Source organism: Salvia hispanica, chromosome 4 (genome assembly GCF_029641045.1).
Source record: "Salvia hispanica isolate PSC_SH4W2 chromosome 4, Shi_PSC_v1, whole genome shotgun sequence".
NCBI lineage: Eukaryota > Viridiplantae > Streptophyta > Magnoliopsida > Lamiales > Lamiaceae > Salvia > Salvia hispanica.
This window is the reverse complement of record NC_142695.1, coordinates 11,580,951-11,607,561: the sequence shown is the minus strand read 5'-3', so window position 1 is coordinate 11,607,561 and position 26,611 is coordinate 11,580,951. Positions and strand designations below refer to the sequence as shown.

Here is a 26,611-nt window from a genome sequence, read left to right as displayed (position 1 = left end):
AAACAAAGATCATAGGCTAGGGTTTCATTTGAAGGGATTTTACCAAAGTATTTAATGAACAATTAATTAAGTAAGAGAAGAATAATGCCTTAGCAATGAAATTCAATGATAAAAGGGCTATCACTATTACTATTCGAAATGACAAGGTTTCAAGATAATCCAATCCATATCACGTCTCAATATTCCAACGAAATAAAATAGTGCAAACTCAACCAAACAATCATAAGTTTCATGTTTTAGCGGAAGCAACCAAGAGAAGGATGAAGCTATGTATGAAGACACAACTACACTCGAAGTTTCAAACTAATCATATTATTATTATTTCCTTTGCTCAACATCGCCAACCGCTCGTCACTGCTCAACCTGCACATAGGGGAAAACACATGCAGGGCTGAGTACTATAAACATACTCAGTGGACTCATGCCGAAAACAGTTTTATCACAAATATAGTTATCATGCCATTCTCAAGTGTCCATCGGGGTTTTATCTTTAGAAATGCCCGAGGCACCAAAATATTTCCTTTATCCAAAATCACGGTCGCGCAACCATTTTTCTCATCGACGTTTACCATATCCTCATTCTACATGACAAGGAATGCGGCCGCAATCCAGGTCACTAGACCGGCCAACCCGTAAGCTGGCACGCGGTCTAACATTGGTGTACACTAATCCAAGTAGAGTTTGCGGCTCTACAAGGATCCTAATTCGATTAACTCAATAGTGGCATAGGCACGACAGAACAAATCAAGGCATGATAACACAAATCTCATTCTCATCAATAAAGATTTAGTACGATGTCCTTATTTTAAAAGAAAAGCCCACCTCGTCGGCTTAGCTCGCAAGTATTCTCTTCCCCTTGCTATCACGCTGAGAGCGCAAATTATCACCTTTAAATTATGTGTATCACAAATCAATTTTAAACATTGATTCGAAAATCATGCATGTTCCCAACGTTTCCTTTTTCCGATTAATTCGTTTTAATATCACCATTCGAAATCAAGGTATGATTATCGTATCACTTTTTATTCGCACAACAACTCCATATCTATCATCAAAACGTGTCACGCATGAGTGTTTCACAACACACATCACACGCACGCACACAACACATACGCACGCACACCGAGGCACGCACACACGATCCACACATACACACATGCATTCCATTCATCAATTGGTTTCCCCGTTTCACTCGATCTATATGCACGAGGGTTCAAGAACACCGATTAATCGGTTAGATGAGAAAAGATTGATATAAAAATACCTTTTCTTGATAGAACGAACGACAGAACAAAGTAATAGCCTTGATTCTTCAACAGTTCTTGAATTTCAACTTCAATTCTTGGTAAAGAATGAAGAGATCTTAAATAAAATAGAAAACAAGTTGAAGAAGAAGTGGAGAAGTGGGGAGGCGTGATTTTGAGAGAGAGAAGGGCGATTTTTATCTGATTCTAGGTTTAGGTTTTCTCATGTATTTATAGAGTGCAAGATATAATATCTTTAATAAAATAAATTAAAGATTTGAGAAGATTTGGGGAGGAGTTGGCGTGAATTAGGGGAGAAATAAGGGGAATTTCGAATTCTAGGCTATTTAATTGGCCTATGCTTTTATTTGGATATTTTACGGAGTAGAATAAAATATCACGGAGCAGAATAAAATAATAAATCCTCCCAAATAATTATGGAGTAGGCGATTTTTATGCCTAGGATTTTTCAAATCCTAATTTAAATAGGATATGGCAAGATCTTCTTAGATATGGAAAGATATGCTAGAATATTTATATTTATTCATGGAAGAGAATAAATAAGGGATCAAATAATATAATAAAATAATTCCTTCTCCCACAAATAGGAGATTTCGAAAATCTCCATGAAATGAACATGGGGGTCGAAAATTCCATAGAATGATTGGACTTTGGATTTAATTTGGATAATCATCCCAAGTAAATAATTAAATCCAAGAAAAATAGGATTTCTTCTCCAATAATAATAAGGGTCGAAAATTCCAAATAAAATGTGTAGGATATTTATAAAAATCCTATTTAGTCTCACTCATCCCTTGGGAAATAATTCGCCACAATTATATTATTCCGCATCAAAGTATTCACACAAAATCAACCATTTTTACTTCCACCTCATATTCTCAACACATTGACCTTTCAACGGTCACGTCATATTTTTCACATCTTTGACTATTCAACAGCCACGTCATATTTTCCACATTTTTTATTATTCAATCAATCACGTCATACATTTGACTATTCCGATAAATCTCAACTCCAAATCGCAATTAGGTCACAAAGAAATCATGCAATTAATTCACTCATCAATTAATCCACATACCATTAAAGACATTTAATGCAAAAATTTTATGTTACGAAAATTAGGGTTCGAAAAAGTGGGGTGTTACACCCAACATCCCCTATAAACAAAAGCTTCCCGCCAACAGCTTACATATGTACTCTCTCCATTCCACACAAGATGTTCACATTCTTGAGTGTCACATGATTTTAGGAGGAGTTGTTACTTGTTAGGTTGAGTAAGCAGAGAGAAGAAGGTAGTTGAATACTTCCGCTGTCCGCAAATAGGAGTTCCGTTTTTTCATTTTGGTCTGTCCGCGAATGGTTATAGGAGTCCCGGTTCATAATTACTATAAATGGTAAAGAGATCTCACATTCCACTAACTCATTCCACTCACATATCTTTTTAAACTAATATATACAAGTGAGATCCCTATTCCACTAACTTTCTTCCACTCACTTTTCTTAACATTTCTTAAAACCCGTGTCGGAAAGAATTGAGACTCCTATTTACGGACGGAGGGAGTATTTAATAAGAAGAGAGGAGAGAGCGATTTATTTACAAATATAGAAGTGGACATCTTAAGTGGGACGGACGAACTAGAATTTTGTTTCCGACTATCAATTAAAAAAATTGTGATTCCAACTATAGTAACAATAATTATGATAATACTCCCTCCATTCATCATAAGTTGTCCACTTTTGACTTGGCGTGGGTTTTAAGAAATATGAAGAAAAGAGAGTTGAAAAAGTTAGTGACTTTAATGAGTTAGTGAAAAGTGTATCCAGTTATTATAAATGAAAAAAATAAAATGGACAACTTATCATGGACCGGGGGAGTAATAGTATAATGCTAATAAATACATAAATAAATAGTGTGAATATGTAAACATAATACCGACATACTTGGATTTTACATGGTTTTAGAGGGTGGTTTTGTATGAATTTGAGCATATTTCGTCTATTATTAGGCGTGTTTATATCTACTTCTCTATTATGTTGGTATGTTGACCATTTTGTTAAGAATGTGTAGAAAAATGTACAAAATATGTGGATGTGCAGCAGCCTTGGTTTGAGACAATATTTACTGGAGATTTTGAAGTCCAATCAGCCCCTAATGCATATCAATCTCTTCGTCTTCGAAATAGCTTCGCGTGGGCATCTCGCACGCCTCAATCGGAGTTCGGTAGAAGAAGTTATGGTTGTTATACGAACACTGCACTGTCCAGAAAATCTCACGCGGCCGGGTGAATTATTACCCTATAATTCCACCCGGCCGGGTGGCGTAATTAGGCCTGCGAGACTCCAGAGAGTACCGAAGAAGTCCCACCTGGCCGGGTGAATTTCCAGTGGATTAATTCCACCCGGCCGGGTCCGTCATTTTGGCGTTTTTTAGAGCTGAAACGCAATTTTTTGAAGAGGAAATAAGAAGGAAGAATTAGGTCAATTCTATTTATTCTCGACAAGCGACAAAACACACGCTCTCTCTTTGTGAAGAACTCTTGGAAGAAGATTGAAGATTCAAGCTTCAATTCCTCCGTCAATTGCGATTCGCATCATGATTTCCACTGTTTTTCCTTGTTTCTTTTTTGTTTTCTACCATGAACATGAGTAGCTAAACTTTTTATGTAGAATTCTTGGTGAAGATGCATTGATTTATAGTTTTACTCCAATTGACTTCGTTTTTATCTTGCTCTTGCAATTGTTTGAATTATTCTTGTGCTTTTTCCTAACAATTGCTTGATCACCAATTGGGAGTGTAGGGTTTCTTAGAATAATCGGGAGATGAAATATTTAACCTTGAAAGAAGAATAATTCACACCTTAATAATTCAATAAAACTTGGGAGAGTTGAGGTTTTGAGTGAGATCTTTAATCTAATCGAACTATTAGGAGTTAGGTCTAAGAATTAGAAGGGGACTTCAATTATTACACCTAATCTACGGATTTCTCACCTCGGGGGGGGGGGGGGGGGGGGGGGGGGGGGTTTAATCTATATTTGTGATTGATTCAACAATTCTGGAGACTTTAAATGGTAAATCGGTTTCAATTGGGTTAGGCTATGAGTTGTGCATCGGATCCTTGAATTCTGCATATTTCTCTGTCATTTTCTACAACTTGCTTAATTGTTTTCTTGTTTAAGTGCTTATTTTAATCTCTGATTTTATATGCTTTTAGTAGTTGTTAGTTTAAAACCAAAATTCTCGATCGTCTGGATAGTAGTTGAAATTGGTTCGTGGTACTTAGGTTTACACTTAATTGTCTCTGTGTGATACGATATACTCTTGCTTGCTATTTGCTACAATAAAATAAAGTTGAGTCAAATACATAGTCAATGTACTGAGGTCAAAGGTCTCAGGTTCGTCTCCATCGTTCACTGTGTTATAGATTTCTATTTCATTTGCAAAAAAATACTGAATTTGCATGTATTTTATAAGAATCCAATTTTATACTGTATAGTACAATCGAATAACTCTTACTCTCAACTCATGAAAACTTTTAAGCCCAATTAAGTCAATAATAAAAGACCAAAATCCATTCCTCTATATATTCCGAAGCCTACTTAATGCAAAAAGATGTTCCCTAGTATTTGGAGGAGCACAAGAATAGAAGAGGTAACAGAAGTAGTAATAATAACAACAATAATGATGATGATAACAATAACAACAACAACAACAATAATAATAATAATAATAATAATAATAATAATAATAATAATAATAATAATAATAATAATAATAATAATAATAATGATTTTAGGTGTGCTGGATTAATTAAAATCTTGCTGCTTTTGGTATTTCTTTTGTGGAAAGCCGAATCGTATACAGTTGGACATTAATTAATGGGTTGTATATTAGTGCATCAAACCTTATATACATCTTACAAACCAAAATAATCTTCACAAAATATCTAGACATCAAACAGCTGGAATCCCACGAAAATTCCCTTCCCATAAAACCAAACAACACAAATCATTTAAAAAAACAACTTATTTTCTCCATGCATGCTATATGCCCACTACTCACAAACACAAAACAAACGCAAGTCCTTCATTTTTTCTCTTCTTCTCTCTCTCAAGTAGTAAAATTACAAACAAATTAATGTCAAAATCCTACATCAGCATCATCACCATGTTCCTCATTTCTCCATTCACTATATCATGTAGGTATCATCCTCTTCTACAATATTGTTTTAAGTATCATCAGCTTATTAATATTATGAGTATGTTATAGGTTGGAAAATACATCCGGAGCGATGTAAGCCGGGGAGTATCGAGATATATCAATGGGCATCGGGATTCGCAAGCCTTCATATTCCCAAATATACAGTGCAAATAGTGAACGAGGCATGGCGCTATAAGGGAGTTTATGATGTGCGGATATCTTGTCCGGCCTTCGCCTCCACAACCCTCATTAATCCGAAAGTTTTTCGACGCTTGGATATGGCAAACTGTCTCCTCAATGATGGTGGGATTATTTTTCCGGGACAATTCATTAATTTTGAGTATTCCAATATACTTCCTTTTCCTTTGCTTGTTACCAGTTTGAAATGTGTATAATTTTTTTGCTTTTCTCTACCTTTAATTCTTTTTATTGCTTTTCCATTTTTGCTTCATTATCTTGTTGTTGTATTATTAAGACCAGGATTGTGGATCTAATAAATTCGAATTTGTCCAACTAGTCTCTTTGGGCCAACCAAATTGGGCTTCGTGATTAATTGGGTTGCGATTTTGTGTTAATGGACAGAAAAGATAAGTTCAAACTGCAGGCCCATACGCTATGCTTTAAGCCTACTACCTCGTTTTTTAACATCAATAATGTAAAAGTGGTACATTAAGTATCTCCGTATAAATGATTCGAATCAATTCAATCACCAATTACGAATAAGTATTCATTTGGATAAGAAGTTATTCAACTAAGGATATGATGAATTTACATAATAACACAAAAATAAAAGATAATGCAAGAAAAAAAAATGCTTAGTCATAATGACTAGTAGAGTTTTATTTTATCATGTAATTCACATATCAATAAGAAAAATGCTTAGTTACATTTTTTTTCAATTTTCGCATTAAGTTAAATCATTTCATTGTTACTGCATTAATGATTTAAAATTCATGATTTGTTTCATTTCATGTTTAGTTGGTAAAGGAGAGTGAAAGGCCCTAAATATTGATATGCCTCGTTTAATTATTTTTAAGTCGCTTAGTTCGTAACTAATTATCCTTTTTTTTAGAGTACTATCATAATTCATAACGGGTCCAAAAACGTAGTTATTTCATTTTAAGTAAAAGTCAAAATTGGTCCTGAATATATGTCCATTTTATCATTTTGGTCTTAAATTTTATCTTTTAAATTTTTTGGTTATATTTCAAATCGGATCACAATTGGTCCTCCGTTAACAATTCCGTTAATATTTAACGGTCAGCGATTTTAATCACAATTTTGACCGACTTAAGCAATTTTTAATTAATTAATCATCAAAATTATTTTTTTTAAATAAAATCATAAATCATTTATTCTAATTGCCACTTTCATCTTCTTCCTCCACTTTCATCAATGACGTATGTGGAATGTAGAAACACATCTTCTTCCATTAAATCCGGCAACTCCACGCCCACCTCCTCGTCACCTCGTCCATCAATGGCGTATCGCGTGCTGGAACGCTTTGATCTCTAGTTTGGCGCAGGCCGCAGGGGAATTAGCCGTATGCTGAAGCTGTTTGGAGGAAGAAGATGAAAGTGACAATTGGAATAAATGATTTATGATTTTATTTAAAAATAATATTTTTGATGATTAAATAATTAAAAATTGTTTAAGTTAGTCAAAACTGTGATTAAAATCGCTGACCGTTAAATATTAACGGAATTGTTAACGAAGGACCAATTGTGATCCGATTTGAAATGTACAGGACCGAAAAATTCAAAAGATAAAATTTAGGACCAAAATGATAAAATGAGCATATGTTTAGGCCCAATTTTAGCCTTTACTCTTTCATTTTTGGGACTGTAATCCTCTATTTTTCAGTTTCGTTGTCCTTCATTTTTCTTTCTATATTTTCCTACTTTTCCACTAATAATACATTTATAAATTTTTTTCTCAATACTTTACAGATTTTTCATTAAAAACTCATGTCACGCCTTACTAATATTGTTGATAATATATAGATGATTATACTAATAGTAAATAATATTAATTTTATTTTCTTAATTTGAATACTTTTTCTTTTTCTAATCTCAATTAGTCTTATTTTCCTATGAATAAGATTTAGTAGCTTTCTGGGAAAAGGAAAAATAAATTTGAAAATTTGAAAAAACTTGAAATATGCATCCTTAGTTCTGTCACATAAATGAGGGCAAAATTAAAACATAAACTTCATTTAAGAATAGGCTGGCAGGGGAATAGTATAGAAGGAAGAAGAAGATTAAAGAGCGGCAATCTCTGTTAAATATTACTCCAAAGAATATAAAAGTAAAATTATTTAGTATTGAATCGAAATTTAAGAATAAACCGTTTTTCTATTAAACCAAGTCATAAACTAGTCATAATGTGGCGGTATATATTACTTTTAATTTATTTCATTTTTCTTAAATCTCATTTATAAAGGAAGCTCATATTTGCAAATAATTGTGAGAATGTCTGCAAAAGTACTTGCATAATTATATATAGACTTGATCTTATTATAATTCTTCTATATTGTCCTTTTCTATATATAATACGCAGGCGCCGCTAAAATTTAGCGGCAAGTCTTACAAAATTACAAATGATATTTTCTCATAACAAATGACAAATGATATACGAACTTTTCTCTTTAAAAAAGTGGTAAAAGGTTGGTGAATCTAACTAATATAGCAGGTCATATTCTAAAATGTCTGCATCAAAATTAATTTCATGAGGAATTTTGTCCTACACTTATTAAGATTCATAAGTAGTTTGGCTTTTTCTGATAGTGAGATGCCGCAATGGCACTGCCGTTGGTTTCGATTGGGCTATTGTCACATTAGTAAAAATAAAAAGGAGTATGTATTTTTGGTAAATTTCAGAAAGTAAACAATTCAATTATAAATAAAATTTAGGTGCCGGCGTCCGTGATCAAGCTTTTATTCCATGCACTTTGATACTTTACTCTTAACTAAAAAATTTCAAAATAAATTAATTGAGCTTACTACTGCATAATTAAATTTTAATGATGCATAACTCGGATAAATTATTAGTTATTACTTTAAGCATCCCATTCAAATTGATACATTTTTCTTTTAGAAATATATATACCACTCAAAATGACACATTATTATTTTTAAATGTTATACTAAAAATGACATAGTATTTCCAACAATTGAAACATTACCCTCACTAATTTATTTCTCGTGATTTTAACACAATGAACAAAGTTCTACCAAATGATAACATACGAGTTATCTATTCTTGATCATGTAATTCTTCATCCATTACCATAACTTGTTGCTTCCAACTAACAAACAGAGTTTCATAATCATAATTAAGAAAAAAAATGTAAAACCAGACTGTACTCTATTAACATCGAGACTCATAAAAATTCGAATTAATGTTATCTCAAAGTAGAAAATGATAATGATAAAAATATAAAATAAAGAAGAAGGGCCCGTCCATTGAAATGTATTATTAAAGCATTTGAAAGTGAATCGAGCCACTTAGGCCGTTCAAATTTTAATAACTTTATAGTCGCAAGATTTATCGTACACCGCTATTTAAGTATTCTTAATTTGTAATGGGTTTTAATATAATCAATATCACGTTCATCAACATCAAAAAAATCATTTTCTATCATATGCTTTAAGATATTTTTAACCCATCTTAATGATTAGACGATTAATTAAATACCTAAACCAATATGAACCGTCGAATATATATATGTCATCTTGTCAGCTGTCGCACTACCTTGTTTAAGGTATATATGTAGTAAATCAAATCGAAATAATGCCGATATGACTAAAAATGTGATGATATAATATTTAATAATAGTACATGATATGTAAACATTATTTGGCCGGAAAATAATTTGAATTCCTTATTAGATTTTTATTCGGGAGTTGATATATTAATACACGTTAATATATGTAGAAGTAAGTTTTATCATAATATAGCCGTATTTTCACCTTCCAGTCCACCAACCCCAAATCTCCAATCTTGTACTCACTCTGCTCCATAGTAGTGAAAACGTTTCTTTTCGACAGACAATTGTAAAACATTATGTTATGTGAGTTAAGAGCATTCACAATATTGACCTTAAATCCGGAGCCCATCTCAGAGCCTATCTCCCTGTAATGACAGTTCATCTCAGATCCTATCTAAGAGCCCATCTCATTTCCACATGAGCACTATATAATATATTTCACTTTTAAAATTATTGGTGTAAATTAAAGACAACATAAATAATAAAAAAAAAATACAAATTTCATTAAAAATAAAATAAACATCCTACTTTAAAAAAACAAAAAAAAAACTAGATAGATAATAACCGGAGTAGAAAATAACGGAAGCACGACCCATTCCGAATTTGGGGAAATCCTTCAGTTGCTAATATATTTCTCACTACTTGAACCCGTTCGCATTGTCATAGTAGATGTCATGAAATTTAGCGCACTCGTACACCAGGCGTTTCCAATGCTTGCGTAGATAGCCGGGCTGGTGTATCGAGGCCCCTGTGGACTTTTCTTGTTCGTATCTCTTCGTGATACATCCCCATAAGCCACCCGGATTTTACGTATCGGGTCCTCAGAGATCTCTGCCCAACAACGAGCAAGAGCAATCAACTCCTCGGTGTTGAAGTCCATATTCGTGGAGAGAAGTAAAATTGAGATTGAGATTGGAGAGGGATGAATGTGAATTAATGGGAATGAGGTAAATATAGGGGAATAAAAATTGAATTGTGAATTAAAAAAAAATAAAAAATTGGCACCTAGATCGACCTCGGCACCCTGCAATGGAGGCCTTTCTTAGGGTCGAGGAGGGCCGATAACTCTTCAGCCAAGGCGATTGATCGGCTTCGGGGCAGAGCCGATCGGCTAGGGAGATCGGCCCCTCCTCCGCAATGGAGGCCGATCATGGGCGATGGGGTGGCGATCGGCCACCATAGTTAATGGTCTAAGTAAATGAAGAATAAAGCAGGAAATGAAAAGGAAGAAAGATGAAGAGAGAATAAAGTAAATGAAAAAAAAAATGCGTTGACTTTTACTAAAAGGAAAGATAACTCCATATAACGAATTAAAATGATAAAGTTATTTCACGGAAGGAGTATATACAAAAAGAAATTGAAAATTAAAAACGTTATTAAAAGGTAACTATAAGGATCCTTTGATATAAATATAAAATAACGGACACATTTATACAACAACAATGAATAAGGTTTGACATCTATGCATATAATTATTAAGGACTAATATTAAAATATGAGATATTAGTCCCAAAGTCATAAAGTTTGATCGAAATTTAATATTTTCTATAAACTTAGATCTTGTAATGAATTTATACCGCAATTTGAAATTCTGACAGATTATGAGAGAAAGTTTTAAAATTCTGTAATGTTCAAATGATTCTACTAACAACCCATAAAATCAATGTCACATTGACCGATTTGTCCATTTGCTTAAATTGACGTGTCACATTGAATTTAATTAGAAGAAAATTGAACTAGTGAGAAATTTGATATAGAATCTATGTTTATAACATTAGCAACCAAGTTTTAAATTTTAAAAAAATAATAATTCAAATGCACATATTTTAATGGTAAAAGGGAATTCCTATCAATTTTATTTTTATGAAAAAAGGAATTACTATCAATTTTTATTTGTCTTTTGTCTTAAGGCTTTATTTAAGGGCATTCCGCCCACTCATGTATTCTACTTTAAAAAAAAAAATCTATATTTATGATGATGAATCAAAATCGTATACTCCATCCGTCTTTGAAAAATACTCCATGAACATATTGTTCAGAATGGATTTTAATACTTCCTCCGTTTTCCATTAATTGTTCACTTTTGCCATTTTCATTCGTCCCTCATTAATTGTCCACTTTTACTTTACCATAAATGGTAAGTAGGTTTCACATTCCACTAACTTATTTCTCACACATTTTATTATAAACCAATAAATAAAAGTGAGACTATATTCCACTAACTTTTTAACCTACTTTCCTTTATATTTCTTAAAACTCGTAGCGGAACCAAAGTGGACAATTAATGGTTGACGGATGGAGAATGCAGTAATTGGTAAAGAAAGAGAGAGATATGAATGATTGTGTAAGTAGTGATAGTGGAGAATGAACTCCATATCATTAGTAGTAGTGTAATGTTATAAGTTATAAATAAATTAGTGTGTAGAGATAATGTGTTGTTTACTATTTCTAAATTAGAAGTTCATATTTTCCATGGACAAACTAATAAGGAAATAGTTCAAAATTTTGTGGGGTTGGAGGGAAAATAATATATCGTTGTACTACTGATTTAGCCTAGAGCTCCAATCTAGTAGTACTATTCAAAAGAAATATTGGGTTTGTGTTTTGTTTTCAATCTTCCTTTTCAATACTACGAATTACCACCGCAGATGTACACTATTAAAGCTTTAGAATATTTCGTGGAGTGCCAAACAATGTCAACTAGATTACTAAGACATAGTAATTGTCTAACAATATTGAAACTTAGAATATTTCTTGGAGTGCCAAACAATGGCAACCAGATTACTAAAACAGAGTACTAGTAATTATGTACAATCTTCCAGTGCTATAAAACCCTCAAAATCATTCAAAACCATGTATACACAACCACAAACATAAACATAAAACAAAAATGCATTTATAATGCAAGAATCCAGAGCTAGGTAACATCTCTTGATGTGTAATTTGACACAACACCAGAAGCTGTATATAAGCTGGAATCCTTAGCTTTTCTCACACAGATTGACGACCTTCCTTCATCTCATAATCTTTTCACCCTTACGCCACAACTGGGATTGTCGAGTCGAAAACTCTAACACAAGCCTTCCTTGCCTACAACACCGAACCCCATGCATATGTTCGATTTCAAAGAATCCAATTCCAAATTAGCCGTTCACAAATATTAGTGTATATACCCTTACCTCTGCCTCCCAATCGGTTCGGAGAGCTATGATTGACAGGAAAAACGTCTGCGCGAAAACTGCAGCTATGATCCCAGTCCATAGTCCCTGAGAAAAATAAAATTCAAAAATTAGCAAACTGGTAACAAAATAATTATAGGAAACATTATAGTATATTATAGGCGTATGGTACCATTCCTCCTAGGTGCAGCACGAATGCTAGCACAACTCCGAGGGGGATACCGATGAAATAGAAGGACGCCAGGTTCACGACGGCCCCAATCTTCTGCCAACCACATCCTCTTGCAATGCCTGATATCATCATTTTTTTAATGAGTTGTAAAATATTAATTTGGTGGAATAATTATATGTTTTGTACTTTTCCCCATCAATATATACATCCAATTTTTTTTTGGTCCATTCTAAAAGTCCAAGTTCCGCCGCAAACAGTTCAACGTACCGCTGAGGACAGAGAGAACTCCTTCCGCCATGTTTGCGATGGCGATAAGTATCATCATATCAGAAACGTAGGAAACCACATCGACCTCACTGCTGAAGCAGTACCCCCAAACATTCCGCCCCAAGATTATGACCACCACCGCCACCAGGCTCTCTGCCGCCACCATCAGCGTCGCCATGCGCACTGCTAGACGAGCTGATTTAGGCCTCCCCGCCCCCAATTCGTTCGCCACACGCACGCTGAGAAATTAATTAGTAATTATCAACTACTCCTTATATAGTGAAAAAGGTGCCACAGTGACCAAACATGAGAACTTAGTTCAAAAGACTAGTCTGTTAGGAGAGAGAACACATTAGGTTTATATACTCCACATCAGTTGTTCTCACAACCGATGTGGGATATTGAGTCCGTAACGCACACAATCTGTTTAATTATCACCTTATTGCACTTCCAAGTCCAAGGGGTATCATGTAAATCATTCCGTTCGTGTTCAGGCTGATGGAGAGAACCGATGTTTCCAACGTCGGATTAGGTAGAAGCCCAGAGACAATAACCATGATCTCATAAGACCAGATCTCCAAGCTGCAAACATCACAAAAAAATTACATGCATAAGAAATTTCGTCGATACAGACCTGAACTCACATTAGTATAATATTGACTGACCAAACCATAATAGCAGAAGGAATTGCAAGCCAGATAAACTTGGAGACATTATGCAGAGCCTCTTTGGAGAAACCCTTCCATGTGTCCCTGCAAGCAGGGGACATGGTGATGTAGAGGATCAAGAAGAGGTCATTCGTCCAATACGAGATGCCGTTAGCAAGGGCGGCGCCCTTGCTACCGAGTCCCATCTTGTTGATCAAGAGCCAGCAGATGGGGATGTGGCAGAGCGTGGTGATGCCGGAGGTGAGCATCATGGGGACCACATTGTTCTGCGTCTGCAGGAATCGGAACTGGCACTGCAGAAGCGCGAAGGGGAAGATGGAAGGGATCATGTAACGGGCATAGGCCCCGGCTTCCACTGCAATGGCCGGATCCTGCCCCAGCACCCTCAGAATGTCGCCCGCTGTCGCCCAGATGCACGCCAGCGGCACACTCACCACCAGCAGCACCAACATGGCGCGCTGCATGTGGATTCCGAGCGTGTGGTACTGCTTCGCCCCGTATGATTGGCCGCAATACGTGTCCAATGCGCATGCCATCCCAACCTTCAAAATATACCACATCAGATGAGTGAAAGAAGTTGGATCAGCATGTAAGTGCTATCCACCCCTAATTAGTGTGACCCCTTTTAGAATGACTCAAAAACAGACAATATCAAACTAATGTACAGTCGACGATCCCAACAAGCACTCACATGCAGAATATAAAAGAGCATACCAGGAGGCTGAAGCCGGTGACGGAGGCGAAGGAGGTGGCCATGGAAGCGCCGGAGAGGGCCAGCTCGCTGACGTGGCCAACGAACATGACTGAAATTGTTTGTATGAGGGACAACAAGACATTCACGAACATCATGGGACCAGCAAGGAATAGTTGCAGCTTAGCTTCTGCAACGATTTCATCCCTTGTGAATTTTACTTCGGATTCGGGATCATATTCTTTTACAACTAATGGCGTTACAAGATCGCTCTTTTCGACCAAAGACGCCATTGTTTTACTTTTCTTTCCTTTAACACTCACTCAGCCAAATGTTTATTGACACTCTTTAGTGTAGTGGGCATGCAATTAAATCAAGATACCACTTTTTATAATAAAAGCTGAGCACTAGGTTCCAATTTTTGGTGTGATTTATTTAAATAAATATCAACTCTTAATTATATTATGTGTGATTGATTTCACCAATAGTTGTTTGCCGTTGTTGTTGCATAGTCATAGGCTAGATCTCATTTTCTTTGAAACGATGATTATATTTTGATCCGAGAGCATGGCTGAAGATGATTAAAATTTCTTACTAATCAAATCATATCATCATTACCGTTAATGACCTCTTTACCGGTTAATTATTGGCTGTAATTATTTTTACCATATGAGAACTAATGAAGTATATATATATGTTCGATTTGTTATAGAAAACTTTCTTGCTAATCTAAATTTTCTATTTTGAGCCACTTTCTATCACACCAATAATAAGCTTGTGAAGATAGTGATCTCCACTCTCTAGTTGAATCCGCATAAGCTTGCTCACATTTTTTTATCCCCATGTTTTGTAATTTACATATATTTTAAGGCCGTTAATGCATGGCTAAAAAAATATACTAGTTGACCTCAATGACATATACACTGAACATATACATCAAGCCATACGCGTAAAAGTTACTCTCTCCATCCCATTTTTTCTTTCAGTTACATTTCACTTTTACCATATATGGTAAGTAGGTCTTACATATTCTACTAACTCATTTCATTCACATTTTTATAAAACCAATATAAAAAATGGACCCATATTCCACTAACTTGTCAACTCACTATTCTTTACATTTCTTAAAACTCATGCCCACACCAAATGTGACTCCTGTTGTGGGACGAACAAAATACTTATTTTTCAGTATGAAATTGTTTTCATATGAAGTATTTTTTGGTGTCTTTTTCACATGTTGGTGTTGAATTTCGTAGGAGTACAATGGACTCTTTGAGTGTTATAATTATTTCCAAGAAAGAAAGAAGACGCACAAGTGCTTTCATATATAGTGACCACACAACTATTTGATCTTTGATGCAAATGCAATTCAATCGTCCAAATAAAAAATCATATACTTAGTAACTAGATATCAAATCTCAAACATTATATTAAAAAAACACAAGAATGAAATTAAGTTTTTTTTAATTTAAAAATACAGAATTCGTTGGGTAGATTTTGGTTTATTCCAATGGTGTTAAAGATGGGTAACATATTTCAAGTAATTGATATATAGCACATATACCAACAAATTTGGTCAATATGGTCTCCCAAAAATTAGTGACCACTAATTAATTAATTCACACAAACTTTCCCAAAATTAGTGTATGCTGGCATGGCAATATTTAAAATGAAGCCATTTACAAAAAAGATTGGCACCCAAATCTTTAGTTAAAATATTAACCAACTAGTATACTCCTTTAATTGTAGTGATCTGATTCTTAAAAGAGCTCTGCTGGCTTACTTTTTTTCACAACCTAGCATTAAGCTTTTCCTTAACCGCAAAATTACAGAAAAAGATTGTGTTTGTATTAACAATATGCATTTCCACATGCTCTCAACAACATTAGAATATGCGGTCCAGATCCATGCTTCACTGTATGTAATCAGAATATGCTGCACTCGTGGCTTTGTCAAGTACTGGCATGGCCTGAACTCCAAAAATTCAAGACAAAGAGAAATCTATCGAAATTCGAAACCGATGATGTCAAAGAGAGAGTAAACTCACCTAGCCGTGTGAGGAATAACTAGTGTTTAATGATTTATTGTGATAAGTTCGACATGTATTTAAAGTTATCGAATGACCCTATCGTTTGACTCAACGATTTAGGAAAGAAATGTAGATAACCTAGAAATGAGCTAATATCAACACAAAAATGTGCAAATTAGCATAGCATAATTTAATTATTTTTCTTTGGCAAGATTGTAATATTTGTCCGTGGAAAAAATTGTGATTGTTTTATAAAAAAAATATGTGGTAAATAGTATGGATGATATACTGATAGAGACCTGATATTCTATTTTATTCCGGAAGGGAGCTGATATTCTGGTTAGGATTTGATTTGCTTTCCTACTTTATAAGAGATCTTTTTGTACCACACATATTATAAATATGTGTGGAGTCTTTTATTATTATCAATCAGAATGAAGAATTCAATTATTAATCTCGTTCTCTCCTACGGTTCTCCCTCTTGGAGAAACCGCCAATCTATGCTATTTTCCTCCCTTTGTGCTCTATTTTCATATAATATATTCAATAGGAATTAATCTCATATTAATTCCTATCACATACATTGTTAATAGTAGTGTATGCCGTAATATTATTAATCTACCATGCGTGGCAAAATTTAATATTTTGGACTTTGATCAACTTTGGTTTGGAACGAGAATGTAAATATGTGAGATCATTTGTTTGATCTGTATATCATCCATTTCAACGATTATGGAGATATATATAATTAGGAATTCCAACTTCAACAAATTGTGGCATATTTTGAGAATTTATTAGCTGATTGACTCACTTGAAGTGTCTTATTTGTTTGACTTATATGATCAATGACATAATTTTTAATCAATCCATTTTAAATTTCGTCCACCTTTTGATATTGTATAAAGATAGATACACAAAATATATAAAAGTTCGAATCTACATTTGGCATCTAATTTTACCTATGTAACAAAGAAATGTGAGGAAGAGGAAAGTACGGTTGGATTTTGGGCTTCAGACTTAATAAACAAATATGACCCAGTTTTCAAATTTGGTTATATGAGAAATGGGCCTCAATTTAAAAGTTAATGAGAATGATGGGTTGGGCATTTGGTAGCGTAAATGGCTGACGATAGAAATTTTAATAAAATAATTAATAATGCCAAAATACCAATTGTTAATACTATTAATTATTTATAATGGCTTTTAATATAAGAAGATAACAGAAAAAAAATTAAGCAAACAATATCTTATTGTTTAGATAATTGATTAATGAAATTGGTTTCATTCTCTATTATATTTGCCAAATAGCAAGTCCAAAGTAACTTGATCATGTAATCCCTCCATTCCAAGTTACTTGAGTCATATTTCATTTTGGGTTGTTCCAAGTGACATACTCGGATTTTACATGATTTTAGAGGATAGTTTTATATGAATTTGATCATATTTTGTTAATTATTGGGCGTGTTTATATCTATTTCTCTATTATGTTGGTATGTTGAACATTTTGTTAAAAATGTGTAGAAAAATGTGTGGATGTGCAGCAGCCTTGGTTTGAAACAATTTTACTGGAAATTTTGAAGTCCAATTAGTCCATATTGTATATCATTCTCTTTTTCTTCGAAAGAGCTTCGCGTGGGTATCTTTAACGCCTCAATCAGAGTCCCGTATAAGAAGTTATGACCGTTTTACGAACACTGCGCTGTATAGAAAGTTTCACGCGGCCGAGAATTATTACCTGTTAATTCCACCCGGCCGAGTACGTTGTTTTGGCGTATTCTTTTGCTAAAAGCGCAATTTTTAATGGGGGATTAAAAGAAAAAAACGCCTAGGGTTCAAGGATTGACAACCTGCCGCCTACCACACTCACATACACCCCAAGAACACCTTTGAGAGAGAGAATTGAAGATTGAAGACTCTACATCGGAAGATTGAAGCTTCATTCCATGGATTCGTTCTATATGAGTTCTTAGTATCTATTCTTTATGTATTTCATTGAATTCTTGTGCAAAACTTGGTTTTCAATAAGAACATGAGAAGCTAAACATTTCTTGTAGAATTCTTGGTGATGATGCACTAATTTCATAGTTTTTATTTTATCAATTTCGTTCTTACCTTGCTCTTGTAGTTATTTGATTATTCTTGGTTTTTTCTTTATTGCTTGATCACCACTTGATTGTGTAGGATTAATTAGATTAATCGAGAGATGAAATAATTAATCTGGAATTAAGAATAAATCACACCTTAATACAATAGAAGGGGTCTTTGACCTTATCGTGCTTTTGGGAGTTAGGGGTTTAGGATTAGAAGGGGACTTCAATCCTAATGCCTATTCAGGTTTCTCACCTCGGGATGGGAGTTTAATCTATAATTGTGATCGACTTAATAACTCTAGGGACACAAAAAAGGTAAGGCAAATAGATTGGATAAGAGCTAGATATTGTGTATAGGATCCCCTAGTTCTACAACTTTCTCAATAATTTTATTAATGTTAGAACAAATCAAACCTTTTCCGATTGTCTAGATAGTAGTTAATATTTGTTCGTGATACTTAAGTTGATAAAAATTTGTCTCTGTGGGATACGATACATTTGCTTACTAATTGTTGCACTATCCCGTACACTTGCGGGTATTACTTGTGTTAAAATAAGTTGAGTCACCAAGTTAATTGAGTCATTTTTTTTTTTTTTTGCTAAAACCAAAACATCAAATCTCACATATTTTATTCTTTATTTTATTTTACTCTCTTTTCTTTCTATTACTTTATTCTCTCATCTACTTTATTTAACTCACTAAACACAATTTTCTTAAATCTCGCGCCGAAAAGAAACGTCTGAAGTAATGTGGGACGGATGGTATGACATATGTGCGATGCACAAAGTAAATGGTTCTTTAAATCGTGGACAATTCAAAATGGTAAAATAGTTTTTTAAAACGTGGGCAATTCAAAATAATAAAATGATTTTTTAATAATGGACAAATGAAGTACTACTTCCTCCATCTCATAATAGATGACATAGTTTGAGAATGACACGGGATTTTAAGAGATGTTGTTTTGTGTGTTAGGTGAAGAGAGAAAATGGTATATTTATATTAATGTGGAAGAGAATTTTTTTCAAAAATAAAAATATAATTTTTTATAGCACAACTAAAAAATAAAGTCTGATATTTATTATGGGATATAAAGTCTGATATCTATTATGGGATAGAGGGAGTACTAAATGACGAGTGCTTGAATTCTTTAAATGGAATTTGCATGTGACTAATAAATTAGTAGTTGGGTTGGTTTGCATATTGTACAACGCATGCTTACGTTTATATTTCTTTTACTAGTTCATTAGTTGTCTTCATTGTCCAGGACATGATTGTTTTTTATTGAACATGTTTTATAAATAGGCTGATCAAATATCTTGCAACTAACCAAAACATGCAATTCTTTGATCCATATTAAAATTTCTCAAAATTGATGTTTATATTATACTCCGTGTCTCAACACGGGTTTTAAGAAATTTTTTGACTTTGTGAAATGTAGGCCTCATTTATATTGGTTTATAATAGAACTTGAGTGTAATAATTTAGGTGGAGGATGAGGTTCACTTACTAAGTATTGCTAAAAGGTAAATAAGATTTTAAATCAGGGACATCCCGAAATAGCAAAATGAGACATTTTTTCACGAACGGAGAGAGTATGAAATATATTTATAAGCATATTTAATTGACTGTTCATGATAAGGATCCATGTATTTTAGATGTATATGAATAACCTAAGATAATGCCCAAAATGATTGATCACAAAATTAACACAAAAATACAAAACATAGGTTGGATCTAGCCAAAAAAATGAATTTTAATTTAAATGGATGGGAAATTAGAAAGGGGAAGAAGTGTACATGATGAACAATTAGATCTAGAACCTTAAGACCTTAACAAAAGAGATTGAAGTAACCTTAGGTAACTTTCACTAAACCCAATTATCCTATGGTCAACTACTTAATGGATACATCCACCGTTGATGCATACATCTACTTGATTCAATTTAAAAAAATGAAAACAAGCATTCTACAAAGTAGGAATTGGATAAAATATCACAAAGGTGTAGAGATGCCCAAGGTTTTCGGTTCCGGGGGTTAACCGCGGAATGATACGCTCGGATTTTGCATTATTTTAAGGCCGTTATTTGGTCCGTTTTTTTATGTCAAAGTCACTCTACACGTCCATTATTTGTTTATTTTGTCTATTTTGGTATTTTGACGTGTTTTGTGAGAAATGTGCATAATTGAGCCGAAAAAGGGAGCCAAAACGCAAAGTCTGAAAATCTGGAGTCAAACGGCGACCGGCGACCGCCGGCGCCCGGCGGGCAGATCAATGCAGCGGTCCGCCTCGGAAATATTACTCTTGGAAGAGAAGTCTCGCCCGGCGACCGCAGGAAGCCATGCGGCGGTCCGCCACCGGAGAAACAGACTCTCTAGACTCCAACGCGGCGACCGCCGGCCAAGGTGCGGCGGCCCGCCGGAGAAAGGCGGCGAATCCGAGATGCCCTAAATTTGCTCCAAGATTTACCAATTTTGAAGATCTTTTCCTTCCACAACAAGGATTGGCTTTCCCCTATAAATAAGAACTCAAGCTTCATCAAAAAGAGAGAACATCTACTTGCAAAATATTTCATAGAGACCAAGAGCTAGAGTACTTCACTTGTGCAAGGAGTTGGAGAAGAATTTCAAGAACACCAAGAACGACAAGGATTCAACCTACGGGTTTTATTTGCTTTAGTTTTATGTTCAAATTATCTTCCGTTCAATCTATGTGTTTAGCTTATTCCATCATGTGTAACTAAACTCATAGGATTCTAGGAATGTGTTAGTAACGACTTTGGTTATACAATTCTTTTTTCTATTTAATATCCGTTTTGTTTTTACTTTGTTTCTTCCCTAAGTAGTTTTGATGCTGCATGATTGAGTGACACAATTATGTATGATTTAATATAGCTTGCTTTATAACTGTGAGAGAGTTCTAGCGAGTTAGATTCACTTAGTAGACGCTACAGTTAGCTTCCCTTAAAACGGCACTGTTAATTGAGAGTGAGGACTTTTCAAGGGTCTTAGGAGCTTTATGGAGTTACGTGTTAGGATTGACAACCCTAATGTTGTAATCAAAGCTTGCATCACATGAGCATAAGCTAGGTGACTCGTTCTATCAAAGTAATAACTGTGCTAGGGTATTGTAGTTTGAAACTTGTATAACCATAACTGTGAACGCACATCATTGGGATTCCCTTATCTCTATCGATTATCTCCGTGTTCTATTTGCATTTAGTTGTTATATGCTTTTTATTGTTTTTAGTTTTCAAAGTTTTCCAAAACCTACTGTTTTTCCAGATAGTAATTGAGTCTTAGTAGCGGATAGACACTTTGTGTTTGCCTTCCCCGTGTTCGATATCCGGTACTGACCTTTAGCTATACTATATATACTCTGTATACTTGCAGGTTTATTTAGTGCTAAAAAATAGTGCATCAAGTTTTTGGCGCCGTTGTCGGGGAAGACAATTCACTTTGGAGTGATATCGTCAAACGGATAATTTTTACTACTTTGAATTTTAATCGCTTTCATTTTAATTTTGTTTTTTTTTTAATTTTAATTTTGTTTTAATGGATTTTCCTGCAGGTATGGAGGATGCATATGACTACTGTGATGAGCAACAAGGGGAATCTTGCGATGAGTACTATAACCTCGACCATGGGGGATCATAGTACGACCCAAATTGCTCTGATTACTCCTACGATGCACAAGATTACTGTTCTGATAATTCTTTTGAAATATGTGCAGGTGTGGAGGATCAACCCCGCTCCAATAGGGAGAATCTGTTGGACATCTGCATCGCCGAAGTTCTCGAACATAGAAAGGTGACGAACCAGATGTTGGAAAATCTGGAAAGAAATACAAGCACCTTGGAAAGGGGGTTGGCAACCCTCGTTACTCAAGTCGGGATGCTGGAATTTAACCTTGGGATCTTAACCACAACCATAGGAGGAGGCACACTGAAGGTACGCTTCCTAGCCTGCCAGAGGTAAACCCGAAAGGAAAGTGCCACACCGTGCAGCTGCGTAGCGGAATTACATATCAACCTCCGGAGGCAGGAGACCTAGGCAGGGGAAGAAGGGAGACGGAGAAGTCGCCTGGCAACACGTCTGCTGAAGACGTGCGGCGGCCCACCGCACCCCAACACGGCGACCCGCCGTCTACACCCCAGCAGATCGAGATAGACTCTGGAATGGTCACTGATGAAAACCCGGCGGCCGCCACACCCCATCGCGGCAGCCCGCCGGCTGGGCAGCAGCAACCAGACGAACCCCTACACAGCAGTGTTACCATCCCATATCCTCAGCGATTGAAGATCAAGAAACTTGACGCTCGGTTTGCCAAATTCTTGGAAGTAATGAGCAAAGTCCACATCAACATTCCACTGGTAGAGGCCCTGCATCAAATGCCCAATTACGCTAAATTTTTGAAAGATGTGGTGGCCAAGAAAAGGAAGTGAGGGAAGTACAAGACAGTGGGCTTAACAGAGAATTACAGTGCTATCATCCAAAAGGGACTACCCACTAAACACAAAGATCCAGAGAGTTTTACTTTATCTTGTGTTTTGGGGAATGGTGTGAAAGGTAGAGCGTTATGTGATCTAGGATCTAGTATTAACTTGATGCCTTTATCTTTTTTACAGAAAACTTGACGTTGATAACATCCGCCCCACCTCAATCACGTTGCAAATGGCAGAACGGAGCACAACAACACCAATGGGGATAGTAGAAGACGTTTTGATAAGGGTTGGAGAATTTATTTTTCCAGCTGATTTTGTTGTGTTAGACATGCAGGAGGACAAGAAGGTGCCCTTAATTCTTGGAAGACCATTTTTAGCTACTGGGGGAGCCATGATAGATGTACAGAAATGGGAGCTTACATTGAAGCTACACGATGAAAGCATTACATTCAACATCTACGACGCCCTGAAATTTCATGGAAAGGAGGGGGTAGAAGGCTACCAAGAATATAGTGTCATCCAAGTCGTCACCGATTGTGTGGGAAAGTGGAAGTCACTTATCACCAAACCCAGGATCCTTTCGAATCTTATCTAATAAATTCTTTCACTCATAGTACTGACTTATCTTCTTGTGATGCTAACGTGTGTGCCATTATTGCAGAATTGGAAGTGCTACCGGAAAGAATCCTTCAAAAGGGGAACGCATTCTTGCCATTACGCACTCCCGAAGAAGAGGCAGAAAAGAAGAAAACAGTGGGAAAGCCACGGGGACCACCCAAGGTAGAGCTAAAACCTCTCCCCGAACATCTGAGGTACGCATTCTTAGGGCCGGATAACACTTACCCGGTTGTTGTGTCCGCTGCGTTCAGTGAGAAAGAGTGTGAGAAGCTCTTGTGTGTTCTGAACAAGTATAGGTCTGCCATAGGATGGTCTATTAGTGATTTGAAAGGAATTAGCCCAACCACATGCATGCATAGAATTTTACTTGAGGAGGGGCATAAACCTCGTGTGCAAAACCAACATAGACTTAACCCTATCATGCAAGATGTAGTTAGGAAAGAGGTGATAAAGTTATTAGATTCAGGGATTATCTATGCAATATCTGATAGGGAATGGGTAAATCCTACGCAAGTAGTAGCTAAGAAAGAGGGGATGCCGGTAGTGCCCAGCCAGGATGGAGAGATGATAGCCACTAGAGTAGCTACAGGTTGGAGAGTATACATTGATTATAGGATGTTAAATGCAGCCACTAGGAAGGATCATTTCCCTTTGCCTTTCATTGATCAAATGCTTGATAGACTAGGGGGATATGATTACTACTGTTTTCTTGATGGCTATTCTGGGTATAATCAAATCGCAATTGCTCCCGAAGACCAACATAAGTCTGCTTTCACATGTCCGTATGGTATTTATGCTTAAAGGAAGATGTCTTTTGGCTTATGTAATGCTCCTGCTACTTTTCAGAGATGTATGATGGCTATATTTCATGATTTGATTGAAAAAGTGATGGAAGTTTTTATGGATGTTTTTTCTGTGTTTGGTAAATCTTACGATCATTGTCTTGACAATCTAGCTAAGGTTTTGCAAAGATGCGTAGAAACTAACCTTTTTCTCAATTGGGAAAAATGTCACTTTATGGTGAAAGAAGGTATAGTTCTAGGGCATAAAGTGTCTTCTGCAGGGATAGAAGTCGACAGGGCAAAGATTGCAGCCATTGAGAAACTCCCACCTCCATCCAACGGAAAAGGAGTAAGAAGTTTTCTAGGCCACGCAGGCTTCTACCGGAGATCCATCAAGGATTTTTCTAGGATCTCTAAACCTCTTTGTAAATTGCTTGAGAAGGATGTGAAATTTAATTTTACTTCCGATTGTTTGCAGGCTTTTGAGACCTTGAAGAAAGCTCTAGTTAGCGCTCCTGTCCTCATCACACCTGATTGGAGTCAACCATTTGAAATCATGTGCGACGCAAGTGATATTGCAGTTTGCTCAGCTTTGGGGAAGAAGAGGGACAAGATTTTTAGAGTAATTTATTCTGCTAGTAGAACTTTAGATTCTGCTCAAGCTAATTATACGACTACTGAAAGGGAGATGCTTGCTATTGTTTATTCTTTTGATAAATTTAGGGCCTATCTTGTTGGAACTAAGACAATTGTTTATACTGACCATGCAACTATTAGGCATTTGTTTGCAAAGAAGGATGCGAAGCCCAGACTTATCCGATGGATCTTGTTACTCCAAGAGTTTGATGTGGAAATAAGGGACAGAAAGGGGTGCGAGAACGTGGTAGCGGACCACTTGTCAAGGTTGGAGTACCCGGTGGAAGGAGAAGATTTATCTCAAGAAATCAACGAGGACTTCCCAGATGAGCATCTGTTCTTCACTAAAGCCACTTTCCCATGGTACGCCGGTATTGTAAATTATTTGGCGGCGAAGGTACATCCTCCAGATCTTACTCCTTATCAGAAAAAGAAATTTTATAGAGATGTACGATCTTACTTTTGGGATAAGCCCTACCTGTTCAAAAGAAAAGATGTGCAGATACTATACTTAGGAGATGTGTCCCTCAAGAGGATTGGGCGGCTATAGTTGAAAAGTGCCATTCGTCTCCAACTAGAGGCCATTTTGGTATGCAAAGAACCGCGATAAAAATCTTGCAGAGTGGGTTCTATTGGTCTTACTTGCACTAGAATATGTTTCTAGATGGGTGGAAGCGTTTCCAACCAGAACTAACGATTCTAAAGTTGTCACTGCTTTTGTTAGTAAAAACATCTTTTGCAGATTTGGTACAACCCGCGCTCTTATTAGTGATGGAGGATCTCACTTCAACAATATATGGTTGGACAACGTGTTGGACAAATACGGAGTCAAGCATAGAGTTACTTCACCCTATCATCCTCAGGCGAATGGGCAAGCGGAGTTAGCAAACAGGGAAATCAAGTCGGTTCTTCAAACGACGGTGAGTGTGAGCCGAAAGGATTGGGCACTTCGGTTAGATGCCGCATTGTGGGCATATCGTACCGCCTACAAGGGCCCCATAGGTATGTCCCCTTATTGATGCACTTTTTATTAGCACTAAAAATACCTGTAAGTATACAGGGTAGATCTAGTATAGCTAAAGGTCAGTACCGAGATATCGAACACCAAGAATATAATTGCAACTGGCTATCATGTACTAAGCGTCAAATACTATCTAGAGAAACAAAAGTTTTGGGTTTTAAACTAAACAAAATTAAATAAAGTAAAACAACAAGGGCAAAGAAGATAGAATTAGGCTAATAGAGGAATTTCAAGGATAATGATTTCACTAACTCTTTAGTTATTCTAATTAGTTCTACGTTCATCCGACTCAAGTTTTACCACGATCTCTCCCTATCATGCATCAATACTCATGTCACAATTATTGTATGAACATATAAGATAAACCAATCAAAGCTATCACCAATCAAAGATTGACAATAATCAAGGTAACGACCAATTAGTCAAACAAAAGTTCAAGAAAAATCAAGTGGAAACGAGTCCTGAACATTAAACATAAAAAGAACTACATAAAAGTCAATTACTATCAAACCCCAAAATTCTATTGTTTAGCAATCCATATACAGATGAACTAAAACAATATTTAAAGTACGAGACGTGAAATAAACAAATAAAACCCAAGGATGAATCTTGAAGTCTCCATGCTCCTCTTGCCTTGCTTCAATCTCCAAGAATGGTGATGGGTGATGGATGAAGGAATTAGGGTTGGAGAATGGAGGGAGGAGCCATGAAGGCTCCCCTTTTGGGGGTTATGGAAGAGTTTGATTCTATGAATGAGGTTATGGGGTATATATAAGCTTGAGAA

General features: G+C 35.7%; 1 protein-coding gene across 1 annotated transcript; it reads right to left on the bottom strand.

Annotated features, from left to right (window-relative positions):
* Positions 1 to 11,954: 11,954 nt before the first annotated feature.
* LOC125192236 (protein DETOXIFICATION 16-like) lies at positions 11,955 to 14,578 on the bottom strand. The gene is made up of 7 exons (XM_048089749.2): positions 14,233 to 14,578; positions 13,516 to 14,060; positions 13,289 to 13,432; positions 12,851 to 13,089; positions 12,584 to 12,702; positions 12,412 to 12,498; positions 11,955 to 12,322 (listed from the first exon to the last, which is right to left on the bottom strand). The coding sequence occupies exons 1-7, from the start codon at positions 14,500 to 14,502 to the stop codon at positions 12,269 to 12,271; spliced, it is 1,458 nt and encodes a 485-aa protein (XP_047945706.1). The 5' UTR covers positions 14,503 to 14,578; the 3' UTR covers positions 11,955 to 12,268.
* Between the last annotated feature and the right edge of the window lie 12,033 nt (positions 14,579 to 26,611).